The sequence below is a fragment of the Athene cunicularia genome (assembly GCF_003259725.1).
Source record: "Athene cunicularia isolate RWA chromosome 5 unlocalized genomic scaffold, athCun1 chr5_part1, whole genome shotgun sequence".
Taxonomy (NCBI): domain Eukaryota; kingdom Metazoa; phylum Chordata; class Aves; order Strigiformes; family Strigidae; genus Athene; species Athene cunicularia.
This window is the reverse complement of record NW_020799101.1, coordinates 39961620-39984562: the sequence shown is the minus strand read 5'-3', so window position 1 is coordinate 39984562 and position 22943 is coordinate 39961620. Positions and strand designations below refer to the sequence as shown.

General features: G+C 37.6%; 2 protein-coding genes across 2 annotated transcripts; one reads left to right on the top strand and one right to left on the bottom strand.

Moving 5' to 3' along the window:
- Positions 1–1455: 1455 nt before the first annotated feature.
- Positions 1456–13792, top strand: SNAP23 (synaptosome associated protein 23). The gene is made up of 7 exons (XM_026849920.1): positions 1456–1626; positions 2188–2229; positions 3968–4016; positions 4510–4627; positions 8183–8335; positions 8894–9038; positions 11517–13792. Exons 1-7 carry the CDS (start codon positions 1570–1572, stop codon positions 11580–11582), a joined length of 630 nt encoding a protein of 209 aa, XP_026705721.1. The 5' UTR covers positions 1456–1569; the 3' UTR covers positions 11583–13792.
- A 3806-nt stretch (positions 13793–17598) lies between these two features.
- Positions 17599–22213, bottom strand: LRRC57 (leucine rich repeat containing 57). Its single transcript, XM_026849895.1, has 5 exons — positions 22037–22213; positions 20669–20804; positions 19706–19974; positions 19074–19259; positions 17599–18518 (listed from the first exon to the last, which is right to left on the bottom strand). The coding sequence occupies exons 1-5, from the start codon at positions 22118–22120 to the stop codon at positions 18477–18479; spliced, it is 717 nt and encodes a 238-aa protein (XP_026705696.1). The 5' UTR covers positions 22121–22213; the 3' UTR covers positions 17599–18476.
- Positions 22214–22943: the final 730 nt, after the last annotated feature.

Sequence of the window (22943 nt, the reverse complement as noted above, 5' to 3'; positions counted from 1 at the left end):
TTACCTGTGCAAAACTGCTTGAAGGGCATTCCCAAATTCAAAGTTGGGACTGAGCTGCCCTAAATAAACCTCAGGAAAGGAGCTTAAGTGTGTGAATGAAAAGATAAGTCACTGATTATATAGTAAAATTGGACAACTGAACTATTGGGGGCCTTGTGTGAGTGTCTGACTTTTTTTTTTAAATTATAGCAAAACCTAACTGTTGACAGCTGTTTAAGAAAACCTCCTAGACCCATAATCTGAGGCTGAGGAGGTGTGTTAGGTGTTAAAGACCAGACATGCTGAAGTATTCTCTAAATGGTGAAGTACTTCTGCTGTAAGGCATTAGGTGTCTTGATTTCAGTTCACCCATAGAGGTATGCACACTTCCTGCAAAGAGCTGTGAACAGCATCCATTCTCCAGCTAACAGCTGGGTGAACCTGCATGAATTTGCCCTCCAGAAAGCAGTTAATAATGTTATGTCTTCTAAAATACTGATCTTGTAGGGAAAAATGGAACAGTTCTGTTAGTCAAGCAGAATGTTTGGACTGATCTCAATGGATAACATGAATTTAATTGGAGGCTGCTTATGTGAAAGAGCAAGGATTAATCTAAAATTAAGGGGGGAAAATACATTTTTTTTTTTTTTTAAATCTTATTGCTCAGTTTGTGCTGTCTCATTAAATTCTTTTATAGCCTGGGAGCTCTGTTTTGCCATTGCTAGGAGTGCTGTCTTTACCATTCCTTCAACAAGAATGCAGATTCTTAGCTGTAAAAAACCTGTCTCTGATAAGAATACACTTATTGATGGACTTGCTTTTTTCTCTTGTGTTTTCAGACAAAAATATATCTCCTGCTTATAGCAAAAGTTAAATTCTGGTGTGTTGGGATTTCAGTTATGAAAATCTTGATTCTATCTTTATGAGAAAGGTCGATTTGAAAACCTTTGCTAGAGTTGCAGACATAGCATTAAAAACTTCTGCGAATCCTTTTGCATTTGAGGGATGCACCATACCATAACAATGTCTAGAGTGCTGCTTGGAATCGTTTTAGGTCATGCTTGATCTGAAAATGTTTCCCCTTCTGACTTCTCTGTTGAAATCCTTCAAAAGGAAGGGGAAGAACACTTAGTTTTTGCTAGTAATTTAAATGCCTTGATTTGTCTCTGGATTACTGGGTAAACCAATGTGCCTTGCCAGTATGGAGAAGCTTTTTATTTTAAGACTATTTCCTGATTATTTTTTTTTTCATTAAACTAACAATAGATAGAATTTTTAAAAAGCTAACACAAAACAAAGAAAACCCCACGTTTAGGAAGCCAAGTCTTAGAAAGGCAACTTATTTCTAACACTGATTGTTCCTGCATTTCTTTTAGCTCCTCAGTTATGTCATATTGGTTGAATAATTTGTAGTGCCTTGTCTTAACCAGGTGTACTATGCAGAATGAAATGTAGGGGCTTTCATTCTCTGAACGGTTTTCCAGTTTCAACTCAAAATACCGATAAAAGGATAGTTCTGATGCTTAACTGATATCTCTTATTACAGGGGGGAAGTTTAACGTGATTACTTGGAAGTAATAGTTCCTCATCATGGCTGAACTATCACCTGAAGAAATTCAGCTGAAGGCCAACCAGGTCACTGATGAGGTAAATATTATAAGAAGCCATCTGGGATTACACTATTTATCTGCCAAGATTACAATATCTTCTAAGAATAAAGTCAGTTTAGGGTAGTGATTCTACAAGAGTATAGGTGAATGTTTCAAACTCATGTTACTTGGTAAATACTGGAGTGAAGACTACTCCTAAAAGTAAGAATGAATTTAAACTTCTGAATTGTGAAGTCACCTTCTTGACTGAGCACCGAGTCCTGATTACTGAGACAGTGCAGTCTGGGTACTTACAGTGTTTGTAGTCATGTTGATACTTTATGACTTTTTTTAACTAAAATTGATTTGAATATTTTTTATAATGACTTTCCAATGGGATAAGCAAAGTACCAGCAAGTACTAAAAATAAGAGTTTGATAGCTACTGAAAAAAATCTCTAGTATGCTGCCACTATGACTGTTGTAATGTGTATTACATATGGACAGGCTGATGGACCTTTGTATACTAGTTGCCTTACTGTAATTAACTGGTAAAGAAGACGTTCAGACACTGATACATACTTAGTGCTAATGCACTCATTTTAAAATTCTTTTTCTAGTCTTTGGAAAGCACAAGGAGGATTCTTGGCCTGGCTATTGAGGTAAGGAAAAGCTTTTGAATTCCCTGGGTATTTCTTAATTTAAGTATAAGAATCATGATGTTGACTATCAAAGTGATCTTGATCACTTCTTTGTCTTAAAGTTTTTTGACACACTTCATTATTACAAGCTGCTTCTTTAATTCAGTAGTAGAGTTGGAATGACTTAAACCTAATGTTTTTCACATTATTTCGGAACACAGAAGGATCAATATCCTTTTTACTTGTTTTCCTTCTAAGTAAAATGGTCTAATCTCCAAATGCTACAGATAGATCATAAAAAGTTTTCTGTGATGATCAGTTCTGCATTTAGCTGCTGTATCACTTGCCTCTCATAACATCTTTCATTTGTCTTTTAGCTCATTTTGGCTATGAACAGTGTGAAAATGTCCTGCTTTGAGGAGGGTGGGGTTATAGAGGGTAGGGCTGGTTTTGGTTCTAAACAAAAGTAGTACACTTTACAATCTGTACATCAGTTTTAACTTTAAAGTTAGTTAAGTATAGTGATGAAACTCTTAACACCCTTATACATTACTTGAAACAATCTGTGTTTCTGGTTTATCTGGGTGGCATTGTACGAGGCATCTGTTCTACACTTAAGGCTTGCGTGCCCCATTGTAAAAAGGACTGAAAGCTTGTGTGATACTGAAAATTCAGAAAACAATTGGTTGAAAGTAAGATAAAATGGCTGATAGTCAGATCTGGTAGACTTGTCTTGCTGAACCAGTTAAGCCTTGTTAATTTTGCTATACTTGGATATGCCAAAGATAAATGAGAATCCAAGAGACTAAGCAGTAATGCCTTTCAAAGCTAATGCCCAGACTTTTAGTGCTGAAGACTTGAGGCAATTTATTGTCAGTGTGAGAACACTAAAAAATAATCCAGTGAATAAGGACCACAAAGTGTTTGGTCACTACTGCTTTAGAGATTGTATCACTGTCCATACAGTATCAGGCTACTGTGGAACTGAAGATACTACTCTTATCAGTGAGGCATTTGAATCAGCATAACCTAATGAATACCTCTAAAAACCACAACTGTTAAGAACATTTAATGAGACAACATTAATTTCTCTTAGTATTGTAATTTGGTGATTCATGGAAGTTAAAATAGCTCCTTCCATAGACAGTTCTATACTGCCAGTTTACAGTAAAGCATGGGTGCAGCTTGCATCCTGGAATCAAGAATCTGAGCCAGCAAAGAGCTGTGCTGTGGTGTATTTCTCCCTGCTGATTTATTTTGCTTGGTTCTAAAACTAGTGATGGGCTATTTTCTTTCTGATCTCTTCTGCTGAATTCTCAAGAATGACTTTACAGGCTTTGTCTTGCTTTCTTTTATTCTGGCTTCCAGGACTAAAGGCCTTGTCAGCTCTATTGAAGGGCATAGGGATAAAGAATGAACTAAATGCCACTTTTCAAAACAAGGCACAGCTAAGTTTACTTTTTATTTTGGCGTTGTCATAGTTCAGTCTGAGTCTTATAGTAAATTTTATCTTGTTGTAATGTAGAAAAACCTCACAAAAAAACCCTCTAATAGAGATAGTGTTAACAGCTGAGATTATTATCAGACTGACATAGGATCTAATTTAAAATTTAGCATAGCTTTGCTACAGAAGTTACTCCTAGCACAGTGTTTTGATATGAATTTGGTTGGCTTATCAAATTTACTACAGAGACCTTGTGATTTTGCACTGCTGTATTGAAATCTGGTTTTATATCTGCAAATAAATTTCTTCTTGCAGTCCCAGGATGTTGGCATCAAAACTATTGCCATGCTGGATGAACAGGGAGGTGAGTTCTTCCTTTTTCTTCTCTAACAATAAAAATCAGTTTTATGACTGTAAGACAAAGGATTATCATTCAAAAGTTAAAGGTTTATTAAAGACTACCTATGTGACAATGAGATTTAATAATTGGCTATTCCCATGCTTGTAGTATTTAAGAAATTTTAAAGTAGTTGAGAGACCATGTTACTTAGTGTGATACAGTTCTGCTACAGGAGCCCTTACTTGCCACCATAGCATGAATGTAACTGCATTTATTGTAAAAGCAGCAACTCAAGTGCTGCTCTAAGAACAGGGAAAATATTTTTAATGTAATAAACAAAAATTATCACTTAACCTTTCTTAAAAAAAAAAATATCCCAGAAGGCAGGAAAGAAGCAAAGCGTTAGCCTTGATATAAAGATAGAATAAATGTATATTCCTGCTTGAAAGAAATGTTCATATCCCATCCCCACCTTCTCCCAGTACATATTTATTCAGGTCACTTGTTTCTCTTCTAGATCAATTAAATCGCATAGAAGAAGGCATGGACCAGATAAATAAGGATATGAGAGAAGCTGAGAAGACACTGACAGAGCTCAACAAATGCTGTGGTCTCTGTGTCTGTCCTTGTAATAGGTGAGTTAAATTGGTACCTGGGTCTGAAGTTCTAGAATATGATCTCTAATGAAAGAGCTAATTAAAAAATGCGGAATCTCTATGAAGGTTGACTGGTTTGGTTTGTAGAGGTGAACCCTCTTGAAATTACCTGAGAGTAGCTAAAGCTTATTTGCATCTAACCATATATTGTGCCCTCTTTCACTGTAAATATAGCTGCTGTATAACATCCTGCACAATTGTGCCCTAATCTCCTTAAAGCTTATATTTAGTAGAATACTACCAATATCCCTACACGAGACCAAACTGGACTGCAGATAGCTGTATGTAAGTGCTAGTCTGTTAGAAACTTGACTCCAAAAGTCATTTTTTCACAGAAGTACTTTTGTAATAACTTAAAACGCAAGAAAACGTCTGTTTTGGAAAAGGAGAGCAATAGTGGTTCTTTAGGCTTTTAAAAAATGTTCATGCTTTAGGAAAGACGAGAGTAGGAAAACAGATACTGGTGTAAAAGTTTTAATGTTTCACTAGTGACTACATAAATTCTTCCAGACATGCTTCACAGTACCTTTGTAACACAGTTGTTATGGCTACCATATCCAAGTCAGTTAAGAGTAATCTAATCTTTTGTATGGTGCTTGATTTGTACTTCTAAACAGCCTAAACAATGTTTGGAAGTCAGTATTACAAGGAAAACGGTATTTATTTTCTGGAGGTGTGCTAGTTTATTCTGTAAGCAGCAAATGATCAAATTGATTTGTATTAATTGGATGTGATCATAGTTCATTCAAGAGAATGAGAAATTAGTTATTTTAAGAGTGTGATCACTGAAGTGAATAGTGTGTATGTTCATTTTTAGCTCTTTAGCATGAGCAAAAAGACCTTATAATTCACCTGAGAGGTTGCAGTAATTTAGGTAGAATTTCCTTAGAGTAGCAGAGTCTGATTATCCAACAGAATAATACTTTGAGGATTGTTTAGGATGGATATGAATGTGGCTTCTAAGGCTGAAAGTCTTAAAGCTTTAGTACCTCGAAAAGGCAGATGGCTCTGTGCTGACCTCTGGATAGGATGCATTTACTGCTTTATATTAGTTTTATCAAGCTGATGGACTCTGAGCATTTTGCCACACTCAAGTCTTTGTTTTCTGTAGTTGATGGTCTTAGTTCACTGAAGCTAAGCAGCTTTTTGACACTGAACAAGCTCAGAATTTATGAACTCTTGTGGCACTCCAAATAGACAGTTAACAATAAAAGAAAGAGTCCTGTACCAAAGTGGGCAGTAATGTGTAGAAAAATCTACTAGGTAAGTAGAGGGTGATGAAACTGAATGTTTTTTTCATGAAGCTACATCAGAACACTTGCTGAATTAAATACTGCTTTTCTCATTTCTCTTAGGTTTAGATTGTTTATAAAAGCTCTGTGAAAACACAAAATACTGGCAGTACACTAATCTATGTACTAATAACAATTAATAACCTGTTTGCTGGTCTTTACTATTCTTTCTTCTCCATTCTCTCCTAACACTGCTTGCTTTCTAAAAATGAAGACTAGGATAAGAAGCTGTATTCACTTAACTGGTGAAAGCGGATTTTAGGACAAGGTCAGTCTTAGTGCAGATGTGTATTTAACTATGTGTGAAGTGATGCTTCCATTGGATCTGTGCTTGCATGTGCATGATGTCTGCATGCAGGTCTCCTTGTTGCTGTGATGTATTGTAAAACTGTGAATAGACAGTGTCCATTACTGTTCAGTGTATTGGCTGCTGTGGAAATGTGGGAACAACTGCTTGAGCCCTTGCTGGTTTGATGGGTAGTGTAAGTTGCCTTACTCTTACAGAAATAAAACATGAGAAAAGTGCATGTATGCTAATTAAAAAAAAAAAAATCTCTTAAATCAGGTGTTGAGAAGCTTTGTTCTTAACTATGCTTAGTCTGAGTAAAAAAATCTGTTTCTAGCTGTCTGCTTCAGATATGCAAATAGTTTTCAGGCTGCTTGCATTTGTTCAAGTTCCTCAGTTACCTCTGGCACCTAAGACTTTGCTAATCCAGAAGCTGAGCATACAAAGCTCTCCTGCTGTTGTGGCTTTAGTGTGAATGAGATTAAAATATAATGCTTAATCTAGTTGCAGTAAACCTAGAGTTTTCTAAGCCTATGTGTATGCACAAGGACCTAGAATTGACTGTTCGAGGTTTCTTTAGAGTTCTGCTGTGTGCAACAGTTTCATTATGAACTGAGAACTTATTCCATTTCTTCCCCTTGATGTGTTCATACTTGATTACTTTTCATAGGGTCTGACCTATGAAATAGTTTCCCATTTCAATTACATAAATGCCAGAAAAATGAGGGGAATCCTTCATTACTGCTAATTCCACACCTCTTCAAATGTGAAACATCTGGACTACTGAAAGGCACTATAGACAAAGAAATTAGTTACCTGTAATTGTAAAGTTAGGTATACTGAAAGATGCTATGGATTTCCCTTCACAGGCTTTTAAAGAAGCAGAAAAGTGGCAGTGGAGTCAGGATTACCTAGTTTAAATGTGAAAATGCCAGCAAACAAGGTGAACATGAGAATATTCTTCACAAAATATGTTCTTTAGCGTTCATGAGAACTGATATCAATTCAGATCAGTTATTTTTCTGTTATATTGTCTTCCCTTCTTGCTTTTGTTGGTCTGATTTCACGGAATCGTCAAGTCTGGGAAAGACCTTGTAGATCATCCAGTCCAACCATTGACCTAACACTGATAGTTCCCAAATACACCAGATCCCTCTGTGCTATGTTGACTCTACTCTTAAACCCCTCCAGGGGTGGGGACTCCACCACCTCCCTGGGCAGCCCATTACAATGCCCAACAACCCATTCTGTAAAGAAATGCTTCCTGATATCCAGTCTAAGATTTGTGAGATTTCTTTATGACGGTATACTTTCTTTAATTGTTTTCCTCTTCTGAATTATGTGGTAAAAGTGTAATGGTAAGTTGGTTTGTTGCTTTAATGGAATTAGTACAATTGAATTGTAGAATGAAGGAGCTATTTAAACATGGTTGCTGTTATTTTATAATCAGAATGAACCTGAGAAACATTAACTTTAAAAGAAAGACTTGACAACAGAAAATGTTTGATTAAAAACCCACAGATTAATGGCTTTCTTGCGTGGCATAGCTATTTGCATTTGAGGGAGTGTTTTCCTTCATCCCCATTTCTTCCCTGAGAAGTAACTAATTCTGACTCCAGACCAACTCCTGATGTAAATGCAAGTTTATCTTATGATGGTGTAAGATTTCCTGTTACTGTCATAAGCTTCCCCTCTGGTAAATTTTCTTACTGTAAGGAAATTACTGTGCTTGTGTTAAAGCTTAAGACTGAATTAATCACTGTCCCTAGAGTAACTCAGTTGTGTTTGTACTATCCCAGTATAAGGAACTGTATTGTATAGACAAGGCTTTGTCTATACAAAGTATAATCTCAGGCACTACGCAGATGTTTCTGAAAATCCTGATTAATACAGAACTTCAGTCAGGAAGCCATATTTCTGATGTAGCAGTTCAGATTTCTTATTTTTATGGAGTAGGACAAAGAACTTTGAGACTAGCAAGTCATACAGAGCAACCTGGGGAGATGGAACGGAAAACTCAGTGGATCATGTGATTTCCATGCAACCGAGAAGCTTAAATCAGCAGCGACCTCAGACTTCTGGAGGACCAAGTGGTGGATATATTACAAGGTTTGCTGCTTCATATTTCTCAGTTTCACATCCAGAAATCTTAAGTTACCTGTTGTCAGCAGTTTTCAGATGTATTTTAGCTGAAGTTGCTAATTAGTAAGTTTTTTTTTACTACTGCTTGGAGAGGAGATGGCAGACACCTGTGCTTTCAGTATTATAGTGCTCATCTCACACTCTTACTGCTTTCATAGTGGTGGTATTATCTGTTTCTGGACGTGAGGACTATAGAGCTTAGTGCTCAGTTATTGAGGGGACTGTTAAAAATATCAAGGACTTTCATTGTCATAAAGCCTATTTGAGACAAACTCAAGTCTTTAACTTCCTCTGGTAGCTGTTACTTTCAATTGTAAGGCTATTTTTGTAATAGCAGCTAGCTTAGCACCTTATTGTGGTGGGTTGCTTGCTTGGAATACATGGGGTTTTAAAAGGGGAAAGCCATACCTTGATTTGAATACATTGCCTGCCAGATAACTGCGACAAATTTCTTGTGAACTATATTTAGGGTAGGGAAAAGCAAGTTCTTCCTTCTTGGAAACATTGTCTTAATTATTTGAACAGGATAACAAATGATGCCAGAGAAGATGAAATGGATGAAAATCTTGCTCAAGTAGGAAACATTCTTGGGAATTTGAAAAACATGGCTTTGGATATGGGCAATGAGATTGATGCCCAGAATAAACAAATAGACCGAATAAATGTAAAGGTAAGTGTCAGAAGTGTTCTCCACCTTCAGCTTAGAGGTTGTAACTGAGAAGTTATAGGGAATGGGCTAATGGTCCTCTCTACCTGTATTTGTAGTAAATACACATTAAGATATATACCATCCTCTAAGTTGCAGTGATTTGAACAAGGGATATATCTTGTTGTTTGGGTATGTAGCTGAAAAATAAAATGCTTCAGAGTGTCAGGAAGCCTAAAAATACAGCACAGGTCACTACTTGCTCTGAAAACAGCTAAACTTGATTGGATCAAAAGGGCATTTATTAAAGGTATAAGTGGGGGTTGTTGCTTGCAGGGCACCTTGTATGTGGCAGGGAATTGGTATTTTTAACAGCAGCAGGATTTTTCTGGAGTTCTTAAAGTCACTAGAATCACAATGTGAAATAAAACACAGGTAATACATTGCCCTAATTCTTGTGGACAGGTTAATATTGGGGCTGGGAAGACTGTAGAACAGCAGGTTTTGTAGGTGCACAGGGTGACATGCCTTCCTCTGTGCATGAAGTGAGTCATAGCCAGTAATGCTTTTTAATTTAATTGCTTTACAGATTAACTTCCCAAAACAGATGAAACACATATAAATACGTTTTGGGGGGGTTTCTTTCAGGGGGCAATTTAGGAGGAAGTTAGCCATATTTTAGAAATCCTCATATTCTGAAATGAATGGAAGTTCTTTTACAGGCATCCTGGTTAAGAAAGGAAATGAAAGCTTTAATGAATAGTGTATATTAAAGATTTTAAAAAGCAGAAGTGAACACTAATTACTGTAAAATTATAGAATTAAGACAAAATGGGAAGTTAAAGGTATCACTGAAATGCCCAGTAGGGTTAAAAGCAAGAGGAATGGCATTTTCTCAAATAGCTAATAAGACATAAATGCTGTTTGTATCTATGTTAGCATCTTAATTTTGTCTATTAACTCAGGGGTATTAACTTAGTAAGGCAAGTCATCATGATCTTATGGAGAATGCCTGAATTCTCTTTCCCTATTCCCTGAAACTGCAGATCTGAGGAGGTTATCAAGTCAAACGTTTTAAAGAACACTAGAAAACTTAATTGGCATTTAAAATGAGCTTATAAAGTGAACTGAAAATTGCCTGGTCAGATAAACTCCAGGTGGGAATTACTGTGTTTAGCAGTAGTGTTTCTGGTAGTCTTAAGCACCATTTTGGCTGGATGCTGTTTTAGTTGCCTGAATAATCTTGCTGATCAAGTCTTACTATTAATATCATGTAAACAAGCTAGAATTGGTTTATCAAACAGCAATAAAAATGGAAGTGCAATTCCTGGTTTTGAGACTGGCAGTCTGTCTCAGGATATTTAAATCAATCCTTTTCTGCTTTTAAATCTAGTGAACAGTGTGGAAACCAAATGAAAATGTTGAGGGTAAATCTCCAAAGGATAGCATCATATAAAAAGCAGTAATAAGCTTAACTTCAGAATAGAGGTGATGCTTTGGTTTTTAATTTTTTTTAATTGCAGCTCACCTGGGAAGTATGTAGGCTTGACTGTTATCCAGGACTCATAATCTGAATAAACACCTAATAAAAGTTAGTGGCTTTTTCTTAGAAAAAGATCTAGTAGCAATGTGTTTCCAAAGTGGTGTTAACACGTTAGTCTCTCACTTCTCTGGTAGGTTTCTGCTCTTCCCCAAACCTTGACCCAAAGTGCAGAGGAAGGAAAGAACAGGAGGAAAGGGCTTGAATTGCCAGTGTTCTCTTTCCAGCCCATGGCAGTGTAAATGTGTGAAATGGCAAATATTTGGCACAGGTAGAACTTCTCAGGAGTTCTGCTCCTCATGGTGAGGGCAGAGGCTAGTTTTGTGCTTATTACCCCTCCGTAATCTCCAGTGCAGGCCAGATAATCAGGGAATTATTTTAAAGCTCCTTATTATAACTTTCAGTAAAAGTGTATTTTGACACTTGTTCAGCCTAGATGCTGTGGCTGACTTTTGATGCCTTATAATAGTAAAACCATTAAAATGCTTTTCTTACAGATACCATACTATTATGACACTAGGACGCTGGAGGGTGTGTGGATGAAAAACAGGGATTTTCACTAAGCAAAATAATTCCAACTTTATGCCCATAGGTCACCTCCAGTTTTGACTATTATTTCTAGACTATAGCAATAAAAGCTGCTCTGTGGAGGTCCTTAAGAAGTCTAAACACTTGGAGAGAGGGAGTTTTTATGCCCTTGTTCCATAAATACTCCTCATGACTGGCTGAGGCAAGCTGCTGTACGTTTTGAGGGTCAACTGAAGGCAAAAAGCTATTTCTTGATTCTGTTTCTGCTAAAATTGACAGCAGATGCTGGCTAGGGGGGAAGTAAAAAAATTACTTCCAGCTTATAAAAGTTGCTCCCCTCTGTCTGCCACAATGATGATAATTATTCAGAAGTTCATGTCAGTTTAAACTGTTTTGCATGAAGTGTGCAAATGACCTATGAATTTCTCTTTCAGGCTGATACAAACAGGGAACGCATTGAGCAAGCCAACATCAGAGCCAAGAAACTAATTGACAATTAAAGCCTGCTGTCATTATTCAATCAATGACAGTGTCTCTCCAGCTGCACGCCACCGTATTCATGGATCTGTGAAACTTCTCCTATCCTGAAATAAGAGGGTCTGGGAAAAATGAAGCAGTACCCTTTCTATAGGGATTAATTTTTCTTTTATTGATTGCTTCATGTAAATGTGGCTTTGACTCCAAGAAAGCAGCCAACATAACTCCTCCTACTCATCTGCCTTCACTTTCTTTCAATTGCTCAGGGCTAAAAGTGTTAGGGCTTGAGAATCTTCTTGCATGTTTTATTCCCCCTCCCAGTCTCTTTTTTTCTTTTTCCTGCACCCAAAATATTGAAGATGAACAAGCAGGGTAACCTGAATTCACAGTTGTGGAAAGTTGGAGAGGGCACTTTGCACTGTTTGAAATACCTCATAAGTTGAGTGTCTTCACTAAAACAGGGACTTGGTGAATATTGTCTGAGTTGTTGTGTATCTAGCAGGCTAACCATAGTTTCACAATCCAAACCACATGATTGGTTTGGGGTTGAGTTTGTGGATTACAGAGTTGAGAGCCACTACTAACTACTTGTGGATTGAGGGCTTTGAAACACTTCCTAACCACATGAACTTCAATGTAAAGGTAACGGGAGGGATATACAGGTTTCCATTTCTTTACTGTAAATCAACATTGGTTTGGAGGTCGTGACTGCTGCATTGTTCTAATAATGTTGCGTGTATATAGACCTGATCTAAACCCCATGCACATGTGAGTAGAAGGAAATAACACACTCTCTCAATATATTTATTTGGAAAATTTTATGCCCCTCATCTAAAAGGTAACTTTTAAGTATTTGAATGATGCATCCTAACTGGAAGAAACTGGGCAGAAGAACATGCAGCTTTGATGTACCATATCAGATGCTGCCTTGGCCAGTTTTCACTGGGGTTCAGTTTATGTCCCTCTCCAGTGCAAAATAATGACTGAGATGTGGTGCAGGGTTTGCTCTCAGCAGTGACTTCAGGACAAGCTTCTTAAACCTACTGAAGACAGAAGCTTATTATGAAGTTTGTCACAAGTCTAGAGGAAGAAATACCTATTTAAAAGCTGTATGCTAGTTCTAAATAAACTAGTTCTAAATAGATTCCTGACTGGTTTGTTATTGCAGACTTTAGGACTGGCAATTGGAAATATTTTATCCAAGTTGCTTGCAACTAAAATGTTCCTGTTCTGTTGCAGAATAGAGGAGTTTCTGACCAGGTGAGGTAAAGATCTCTTCCTATGAAGAAAAATATTTTGGTCTTACTGTAATTTATTCCCAGGATTTTCTTGAATAGTTTTTTTGGGAAGTAAATTGCAAGTGACCTGTTTAATGCCACCCAGCAATATGTCTGTTTTAAAGGTGAAAATGATGTGTTGCACTAACGTGATACTCACTGTTGGATGGCAAAAATCTTACATTGGAGGAATAATTAAAACTAATAGTATAATGGGGTGTGTTTTTTGAAAGGGCATGTCACAAGTATCCTGTATAATAATGAAATATCTTGTGTAATAATGAATTTCAGGGCTAGAGAGATGACACTGATCTGCTGAAATGCAAGATAAACAGTGGTAACTCTTGTGTCTTTTGAAGAGAAACATAGTCATTATTACTGGTATATTCTCACATTGATCCCAGTACAACTTGGTATTTAAAGGAAAAAACCTCAAACAAGCCTGACCAAAGGATGGAGCTGCTGCATGGGATAAATAGGCCAGTGGTAGCCTGTTTTATGTGAATAAGGTAAAGTTCTTTGTTTTTTAGGGGACTTCATACTTCAGTAGTGTGTGGTGGCTTCTGTCTGGCTTCCATTAATTGGTGGGAAGCTAATTAATTTTAAAAGCTACCCCATTTATGTGCTTAAACAGAAGTAGCAAAGAAGTACTTTTAAGAACATTACATAATAAATTTCTACCAACCACTTGCATGGGAAAGCATAGGGGATTTGTATGTTGGGTTTTTTTTTTTTGTCTTACAAACTCCAGGTTAACTGAAGTAGTATTTGCTGCTGGTTGTGAAAGCAAATTATATGTTGTTTAATTATGGTCGTCTCCTGGAACGGAAGACTAAAGCAGTTATTCAGCTTACAACAGTGCAAACCTGCTCTGTAGCATCTGGACATTCCAAACATTGGAATGCTTTTCTCCCTTGCCATTACAAGTCCATGTTCTTGACTTCCCTGAGCTCTAACAACAAAATAGCATGTTGGCTGAGAGAATGCTGTGATTCGTATTATCAGAATCATAATATTGTGATGAATGCCACATAAGGAAATAATTTGAGACTCTTGAGTGTTAGAATATCAATACTATTTTCTGATGCAGCAAGGGCCAAATCCGTAAGGGAGTTGGTGCCTTTGTTAGTAAACAACAGTCTGCTGCTTGGATTGTCTTACTGTTGTCTATAGAATAGATGCTTAATTTCTGTATCTGTGGAATGGAATCAACACTTGTACATCTTTGTATTTCCGAATGCTATTAAGAATGGTTTACAGTTTCTGCTTTTGATTGTTAAACTATATATTGTGCACAGAAAATACATACTTTTATAACTGAATGTGGTTTAAAACTATTTTATCATAGAAATGTCTTTGTTTCCTGTCCTTGAAAAACTTGGCAGAACTAGTTGCTACTATGCAACTAGGAAGTTTCACTTCTATTTTTATTTCACAGAAATGGTAATCCTAATGCTAACAAAGGAATGGGTGTGGTTGAGAAGAGAGGAATATTGTGATCTTTAACATGCTAGTTTTCAGCCCTGCATAATCAGCATCACCTAACTTCAAACTATAAAACGTGTCCATCTCTTCTTTGAAGGACTGTGATTTGACATGGGACTGACTATACTTTGTGATGATAAAGGAAGTAAAATAACGTAAACTCTCCGGTCAAGTATCAGTAAGAGATACTAGTCCAGTAGGTGAAATCTAGTAATTTAACCTACCCCCAGTGCAGTTTCATTTGTGAAGCAATTTAAATTCTATTTTCTGTGATACTAGAGCCTCAGAATGGTTTTAGCAGGGAGGACATGAGAGGGAAGTACAGACTTGTGTTGACTTGCAGCAGTTTTGAGCTGCAAAAGAGAATAGCATGTATTGGAATGTCTTGGAATAAGTATTTCTGATACTGCATTTCTACCAGTGACTAGAAAACAAAAATTAGGGACAGTCTGCATATGTAACTGTTCTGAGCATGCAGCACCTGTCCCAAGGGTACACTTAAATGATAACTGGTAAATTGAAGCTAACCTACCCCTTGATGAAAGATGAATTAAGACTCATTGGGGTAGCTATAGTATGAACTGCAGTACATGCTGCTTGTGTGGCAATTTGCAGAACTTTCCACGGAAAGCTGTATAGTGAGTCAGCTTGCTGTTTACACAATGCAAGTAGTAGCTAATAAACCTTTGGTGCACTTGGAACAGTAATGTGCTATCTAAATGTTGATTGACTAGATGGATGAAAAGGGCATCTTACTGCAGTGGAAAACTGGAGAGCAAGTGATACAGGTCTAAAAATAGATGAATGATTTATACCAGTGGTTCTCAACCTGTGGCCTGTGGGCCCCTGGGGGGCTGCAATATTGTCACAGGGGGTCTGCCAAGGCTTAAAGCAGTGGTGGGGAACATCCAGCCCAGAAGCTTTTGGTCTAGCCTGTGGCAAGTGCTGCACCTCCTTTTCCCACAGCCCCCTCCCCTCAATGCTCCTCTCTTACTCACACCCCACCTCCCATGTGCCCTGGCACACTAGTATATTTGGTGCTAGTGTAGTTTGTGGGATCCACTTTAACTAGGTGGTTTTTCTCTCAAAGACTTTTTTTTAACCCACTGGCCATGATGGGGCTGAAGTCTGTTCCTCCAAGTGGTGGCCCTGGACCCATTAACAAAAATGTATGGTGACCGAACACAGACAAACAATGGGGGAGATAAGAAGAATTGTAAAAACTTTTCATCAAATTTTAATGTAAAAATTGGCATCAAATTCAGAATTAGCATGTTGAAATATCATAAAATGGGCCATTTGAGCAAGAAGAATGTTGATGCTATTAATTTCATATGGAATGGTTGTAATAAAAATATTGTAATAGGTGCACGCTAACAGATTAATTTATTTCCCCTTCTCTCCAAATCTGAAGACCCTTCATGAGAAAACTGAAATAAATATTTGATGCAGTCTAGTGCTTTAAATGTTGAATTCTTAAGTGGTCTGTGGCCTCAAGGTATTTAAAAGGCGTCTGTGGTGAAGGAACCCTTGTTTATATTTAACTAGAGTAACATTTCCTACCTCAATAATTCCAGAACTAAAAAGCTGCAAGTGTAATTGTACATGGAATTGGTTTACAGTGTCACTTGTACAGTGGGGGTGGTGAGAAGGAAAAACTGAGAAACTCAGTATAAAACTACCAATAGATTACATAGTGCTGAAATACACAGAACAGTGTTACTAAGCAACTTAGTTATTGCTGTGATGTTAAAAAAGGTGAGGGTATCAGCCAAATTTTTTTTTTTTAAACAAATAGTATTCCTCCATTCTGGAACAAATTTGATTAATCCAGGACAAAGCACTATTTGGTATTTCACTTTACAAAATTTTTGATAGCTGTCATAACTTCAAGGTAGCAAAGGAGCCTAACAATTAGTTGTAAGGTTTCTAAATGTACTAGGTGATCAGGAAGAGAAATGTTGATTGACTTTATCAAATGCTTCCAAAAGCAGTGATTTTTTTTTTTTTTTTATAGCAGTGCTAACTGCATTGTTTTCAAATGCCCTGATCTACTCTAACACAGCTGTGTTGACTTGACAAAAGAATCCTGATAAGCAAATGTTAAATGAGAGAAGCAGCATGTCTGAGCAGATATTTCCAGTAAAAAAAAAAAACAAATCCACACACACACACACACACACACACACACCAAAAACCACCACAAAAACCCTCAGAAAAAACAAATTCAAAAAAGCCCTCCAGAGCACACCATGGCCAAGTACACTCCTTTGTAGTTGTTAGAGCTGCTGAATGCAAAGGGGGAATTTGCTAACTGAGGGGCTTTGTTCTGTGGATGTCTCATATATGGCTCATCTCTAGAAAAAGCTAATGCTTTAAAGAGGATTTAGCTATCAACTAGAAGGAAATTCAAAACAAGGCCAGTGGCTTTAAACTATTCACTGCTGGATTTGCATGTCATAATCTGTGGAGTCTGTTAGAATGAAGCTGAATGGATTCCTGACTATATGGAGCCTTGCATTATGGTAATATACAGGTGTTCTTAAAGCATTTCTCTCCTTGAAGTAGCCTCGTCAGCATTGCCTGCTGTCAGCTGCTACTTAGGAAGCTAGTAGTTTTTCCATAAAGTAACACCGGGAATGGGGGTTCTTAAGTGAAACTAGTTCCCTGTTTAATGAGGGATTGTCTTCATCCTTTGAATAAGGAGCTGATGTTCCCTAAATAATAGGTATTACTATGTAAGACTTCAAATCAGACAGCACAGGGTCAGGGAACTGGATACATCTTCTGAGCATCTTATAAAAGAACCACTTATTGTTAGTCTTGATTATAGCTGTTACACTGAGGAAAAAAAATTGGCACAGAGGTCACATTTTTTTAACTGCAGGTGGTGTAAGATGTTGAGTATGTTTGATGGTTACACATACACCTTTTAAGGAGTTTGCTGTACATGCCTTTCCTGTCTAGTGTAGGAAAGCTTAAGTATAGGAACCTGTTAATGTAAGACAGTTCAGCCATAGATGCATCTATGCTTATCTTGCCAAGATGTGTACATAGTACAGCTCCTACTTCACTGTTTGAGCCTGTAGTACGTATTATCTGAATTACTACTGAAGGGTTTACATACTCCAATCCTCTGCTTTCTCAAAGCAGCAGAAGCATAACTGTTACCAACAACTAATGGAACCAAGTACCTAAGTGATAGCTTTTAGGGATTGCTTAGTACTTGTCATTAAAATGACAACAGCAGCAGTTACACCAAATAAACTTGAACTGATTTTTTTTGAAAATTATTTACTAAAATAAACAAGTACATTTTCCTTTTCAGTATAAGTTTACATAATTGCATACATTTTTAGCTCTTTCTAGGTGCTTTTGGTAATAAGGCAGCAGCAGTAGGCTGGCGACTAAAACCTTCAGCATTGCTCTGTACACAAGGAATCAGTGCAAGGATATTGTATTTTCTGGCAATATACATTTTTACTGAATACATTGAAGATGAACCTCTTTTATTTGATAGTGCTTGAGCAGAAGTGGACTGTAGTGCAATTCTTGCTTATGGGAAAGGAAAAGTCTTTACAGTAAAATATGAATGATGCTCAAACTGTGATTTCTTTACCAGAAGCAGGTAATAAAATAGCCACAACTATTTGTTCTTCATAAAAAACTTATACAAGTTATAAACTAAAACCTCATCTGTAGAAGTTCCCTGTAGGATAGTGTTTACTGCAAGACACACAATGTTTCAGATCTGCTTTGGTGGTAGCACTTCCATGTGCTAGCATGGAAAAATGTTTCCAGAAGAAATGATCCTCTTACAAATCAACAGCCAGCTTCCTGACAAAATGGAACTGGCAACACTGAAACGCTCATTCCCTTTCTCTGTGAAAGAACAAGCCGCAACAAAGGAGAACGTGTATTGTGTTAAAAGCTACAGTGGCATAAAAATCAAAACTGGCCCCTGGACAGGTTCATCAGTTCAATACCCATATTCTCTAGTTCAAGTGTATTCAATGTGGCCTTAACAGACCGTATCAGACTACCAGAGAAGGAGCACTCTGATCATCTCCTTCATCCGTCTTGGTTTAAGTCAGTAAACCAGGTGCTTCAATCACTGACTCTTCTTACAGGGAATACACAGGATGAAAATAATGATCATGCAAACTTCTTCTTTGTAGCTGTAAATCGTTCCATGTACTACAAAGAAAAAAAAAAATAATCTAAGATTTGTAAATTAATACAAGATTCATTAATACTAAAAGCAGCTAAGCTTCTGCTCTCAGACTCAAAAGCACTCTGCATATTTTCACCTCCCAGACATTACCATTTAATTAAAAAAACCTCCCAAAATTTTCCACCGTTTGCTGTAATTTAGATCAATGCTCTAGAAAGAAAGTCCTCACAACGCTGAACAGGATGAACTAATGTTAAACAGTTAAGAATGCTGCATAACAGGAAAGATCCATTATTTTTTGTCTCATCAAAGTGAAGAGATGGACCTGTCATCATCAACTGCCCTTCAAAAGATGCTGATGAAAGAACACTGATCCTGAATCCTATGAGAAAGTTCACCTTTGAAGAACTCTTGAAGGTATTTTCAGAAATTAGATACAAATCCAGTACCAAAAACAATACCAACAGACTGTGCTTTTATTCACTAGCACAAAAGCTTAGTATTCTAAGGAGGTACTGGGTAAGGACTTCACCAGGAGCTTCTTTAGAAAAAAGACAAAAAACCAAAAGGACACCAACCTTGTCGTAACCTTCTAGTTCTCTGAGTTTCTTGATTTCAAAGAGGTTGCCTTCTACTGCAAGCAGTGAGATCTGGGAATCACTGAGGATACTCTGAGGAAGCATGCTGAGTTCTAGGCAGTTTTCTTCTAAACGCAAGACTTTGAGGCGTGGACAGTGGGAGATCTGCACTGAGATCTGGGAAATCTGGTAGAAAGAAAGTAACACAGAAAAGCGGGATTAAAATGTTAATGATGCACAATTAAGTGATTTGTTTCAGACTAATATGGAACAATTACATTAGCAGTAACTACTTAACAAAAATGTACAAGCAACAATAATAATGATCAAAAATGCAAGTAACTTTTTTTTCTTCCATGATGACAGGCAACCTACACATCTGTTTATCAGATTCCTCCTCAAGAACTGTTCAAATAATTTTTTTATGTCTAAATTCAGGATTTGTTAGTCAAATCAGTCAGTTAGATGTATCAGTACATAAACGGTACTTATGATCCCTCATTTCTGTTGTGTCCAGGATATGTCTTTTAGCTATAAATTTTGATGGTCTCAGTTTATGTTCTGTGGATATACTAAGTCCAAGATAAACCATGTCCTAAATCTACGAGCCCATAATATCTCAGTTATCAGACCTGATTCTGATTCAAATTGAGTTCGATAGCCTGTAATTCTCCAACAGTGTCGGGAACATTTTGGATCTGGTTTTTGGAAAGATCTACCACATCCAAGTGGCGAAGACCGGAGAGCTGTGTAGGCACAGTGCGAAGCTGGTTTCCAGAAAGGCTCAGGGTTTTGAGAGCTGAAAGTTGTCCAAATGCAGCTGGTAGCTGCCTCAAGTGATTGCCATTCAAGTGTAGTGTTTCCAGTTTTTTCAGTTTACACAGCTCCTCAGGTAAAGCAGCTAGAAATAAGTGACAGAACAGAGAGATGACCTAAACAAAGAGCAGTAAGCATTCATACCCATTTCATTCAAATAAGCTTCTGCATGGAAAACAGTGCTATGTTACAGTAATTTCTCAAAGGATTCCTCCCCATTTTCCAGTGAAGGCACAGAAACTTAAACCCACTGACAAGACATGCTTTTTAACCATCTTCCATAAGCATCTTAAAAACTGTCTGCAGACAGGGCAAATCTTCCAGTCAGAAGCTGAAAACACTACCCTGAGAGGCTTTTAGCCTTTCAGTTACACTCCTTACTAACCACTTTGCTGGCGTATTCTATGACATTTGAAGTACCAGACAATTCACAGCTTCAGGTCTGCTGCAGCCCTTTGAAGGTGTTCCTCAACTGTACTAAACCATCTAACACGGTTAAACCTTCAGATCAGACAAGTCACAGCAAAGAAAGGTTAAATGGTTTTAAGTACTTACATGTCATTATAAAACTGATAATACAACTAAGTTGGCAACTAGTTTTGAAAAATTTATGGTTTGTTTTTTTTTTTTTTATCTACATGAATTTCAAAGATTTCAGTTTAGGTAACTAAACTCCCCATTTATATCCTGTGAGAGTTAAATCATTACATTTAGTTTCGGATAAGAGCAGTCAGGTTATTATTTTTAAAATCTGTGGAGATATTATTTAACAGGCATACTCAGTTTGTTGTTGTTTAGAACAAGGCTCTTCAAAAAGGAAAATTTTCCAATGAGTGGTGGCAAGAGCTCTATTTTGTTGTTCGACAAGTCTATTGTCCTTAAGTTGCTTGTTAGCTTCTGCAGATCTTCAGGAAACTATGGAGGAAAAAAAAAGATACAGCATATTGGATATGATTTTGAATGTTCCAGTTACACAGCTTAAAATTCTAATTGAAATTTGTATCACTGTGACATACTGTCATATGTATCACCATGTCCAGTCACTACAGTGTGCAACTAAGTTGGCAAATTTGCTTAATATGTATTTTTAAAAATACTTTTTCATCTGAGGAAGGGAAGAGGGATATAAAGGGGACAGTCTAACATCTAGGAAGAGTAGATTTTTATCCAAAGAACTTAAATTAAAAAGGGAGAAGGAAGTATACCATGACACAAGCTCCTTTATGTTTTAGTCCTCTTGTGTGTTTGTCTTAAACATGCCTGTCATTTTAAAATACTCTACAAGTAGTTAACAACTCTATTATATCTTAGCAGAGTAGGATTGGGATATTTTTCTCTTGCTTTCCTTTTAAAATAATTATGTAAGCCATTTTCCTTATTAACATCCTGTACCACTTTAATCCCCACTTGGCACTGAACTGAAAAAAAACGTGAAAAACCTGACAATCACCATCAGCAAGACCTAGTCAACAGGCCAGTGGTTTCGATTCTCCTTTAGTCTGGCAGAGGAAAAGGGAAAAGAGAAGATAGGATAGTGGAAGAAGATACTTGAGAAAAGTCTTGGAAAATTACTGCATTATAGAGTTATTTTGGCCATCCTGTGAATTTGGATTATCCTGTGTTACTTGATGTATGGTTCCAGGACATTCTATGTTCTCCTGCAGTTGAATCAAAGTCAAGACAATTTCTGATATAGTAAACTTCAAGATGCTTGCAGCCCAGTGAACAGCCTGTACAGACTATTCACATGACTACAATTAAATAGAGCATAAGTATGTACACGTGACAAATTGTGCAGTATCTTTCCAGTTAACAATACGGTTATAAAATTTATGGGTTTTCCCTCAAGTTTACAGCCCTTTCTTTTAAAAAGGACAACATCATAACTAGTACTTCTTGAACACATATGCACTCTAAAGCATAAACTCATAAGCATACATGTGCCCTGACAGATAAATCCTCAATCTGAAGTCAGTGCAAGCATACATCTCCTCTGCAAAAAGGAAAAAAATATTGACATAATATTATCCATCACAGTTTATAACAAATACATATGTACAGTCCATTAGGACAATGAGGTGGGAATTTCTCTTCAAAAGTGCCAGCCACACAAACAAACAGCCACGTTTTCCCTACAATTACATTACCTCTGTAAGTCCCTTTCCCGTTAGCTGAAACACACCAGTTTTCTGTGCTGTCTCCAGGTGGGCTTTTAATGCACTATTTCCCATTCTAACAGTTCTGTCAGGCGTACAGAGTTGGAGCGATAGCCTCAGCCAGTTTCTCTGTTATTCTGCACTACTGAACTTCAATCCAAAGTCTCTGTGATAAAGCAAATGTAAAGTCACTTTACGTGTACTGTCTTCAACACTACGAGCATTGCAATATACTGAACCGTTTCATTGCTGCGTTTTCATCTCATAACTAAAACCTAGAACTTAAAAGATTTACCATGCTTAAGGTGCCTTTGTTATAGCAGTTTGAAGGTAGAAATAATGCAACGAATCTAGTTAAATCTAAGTGGGAAAATTGCGTACTTTCCACATTTTGCCTCTTTCAGGGCTCAGTAGTGCAAGAAGATTCTCCATGGAGACTAGCTGTGATTTTAGTGGCATCTACCAGCGCTGACTTGCTGTCAACATTACAGTTTTGTTTTCTTTTTTTGGAAACATTTGTTTCATTTAGAGACTTGACTCCTCTGCTGTGACTCTAGATGCTGATACAAGAAATCCATCTCCCCTAACCCAGCAGGGTTTAATCCCCAGGACAAACTAAGCCGGGTTACAGGCCGAAGGCTTAGCGTCAGGTTTGCAGCCGGGAGGTGGGGAATAAAGCCTAATACAGCAGGCAAACAGCCAGGACGAGGAGCCCAAGAGAAGCGGAGGCGAGCCAGCAGGACTCTCGGCAAGGGGCGCAGCCAGCAATGACCCGCTACAGACCCCGGTCTCCTCGCCTCAACCCCTCCCATGCTGCTCCGGCCCCACCGGGGCGGCTTAGCCCTCGCCCCGGCCCCAGCACCCCAGGGAGCGGCGACGGCCCGGCCCAGCCCGGCCC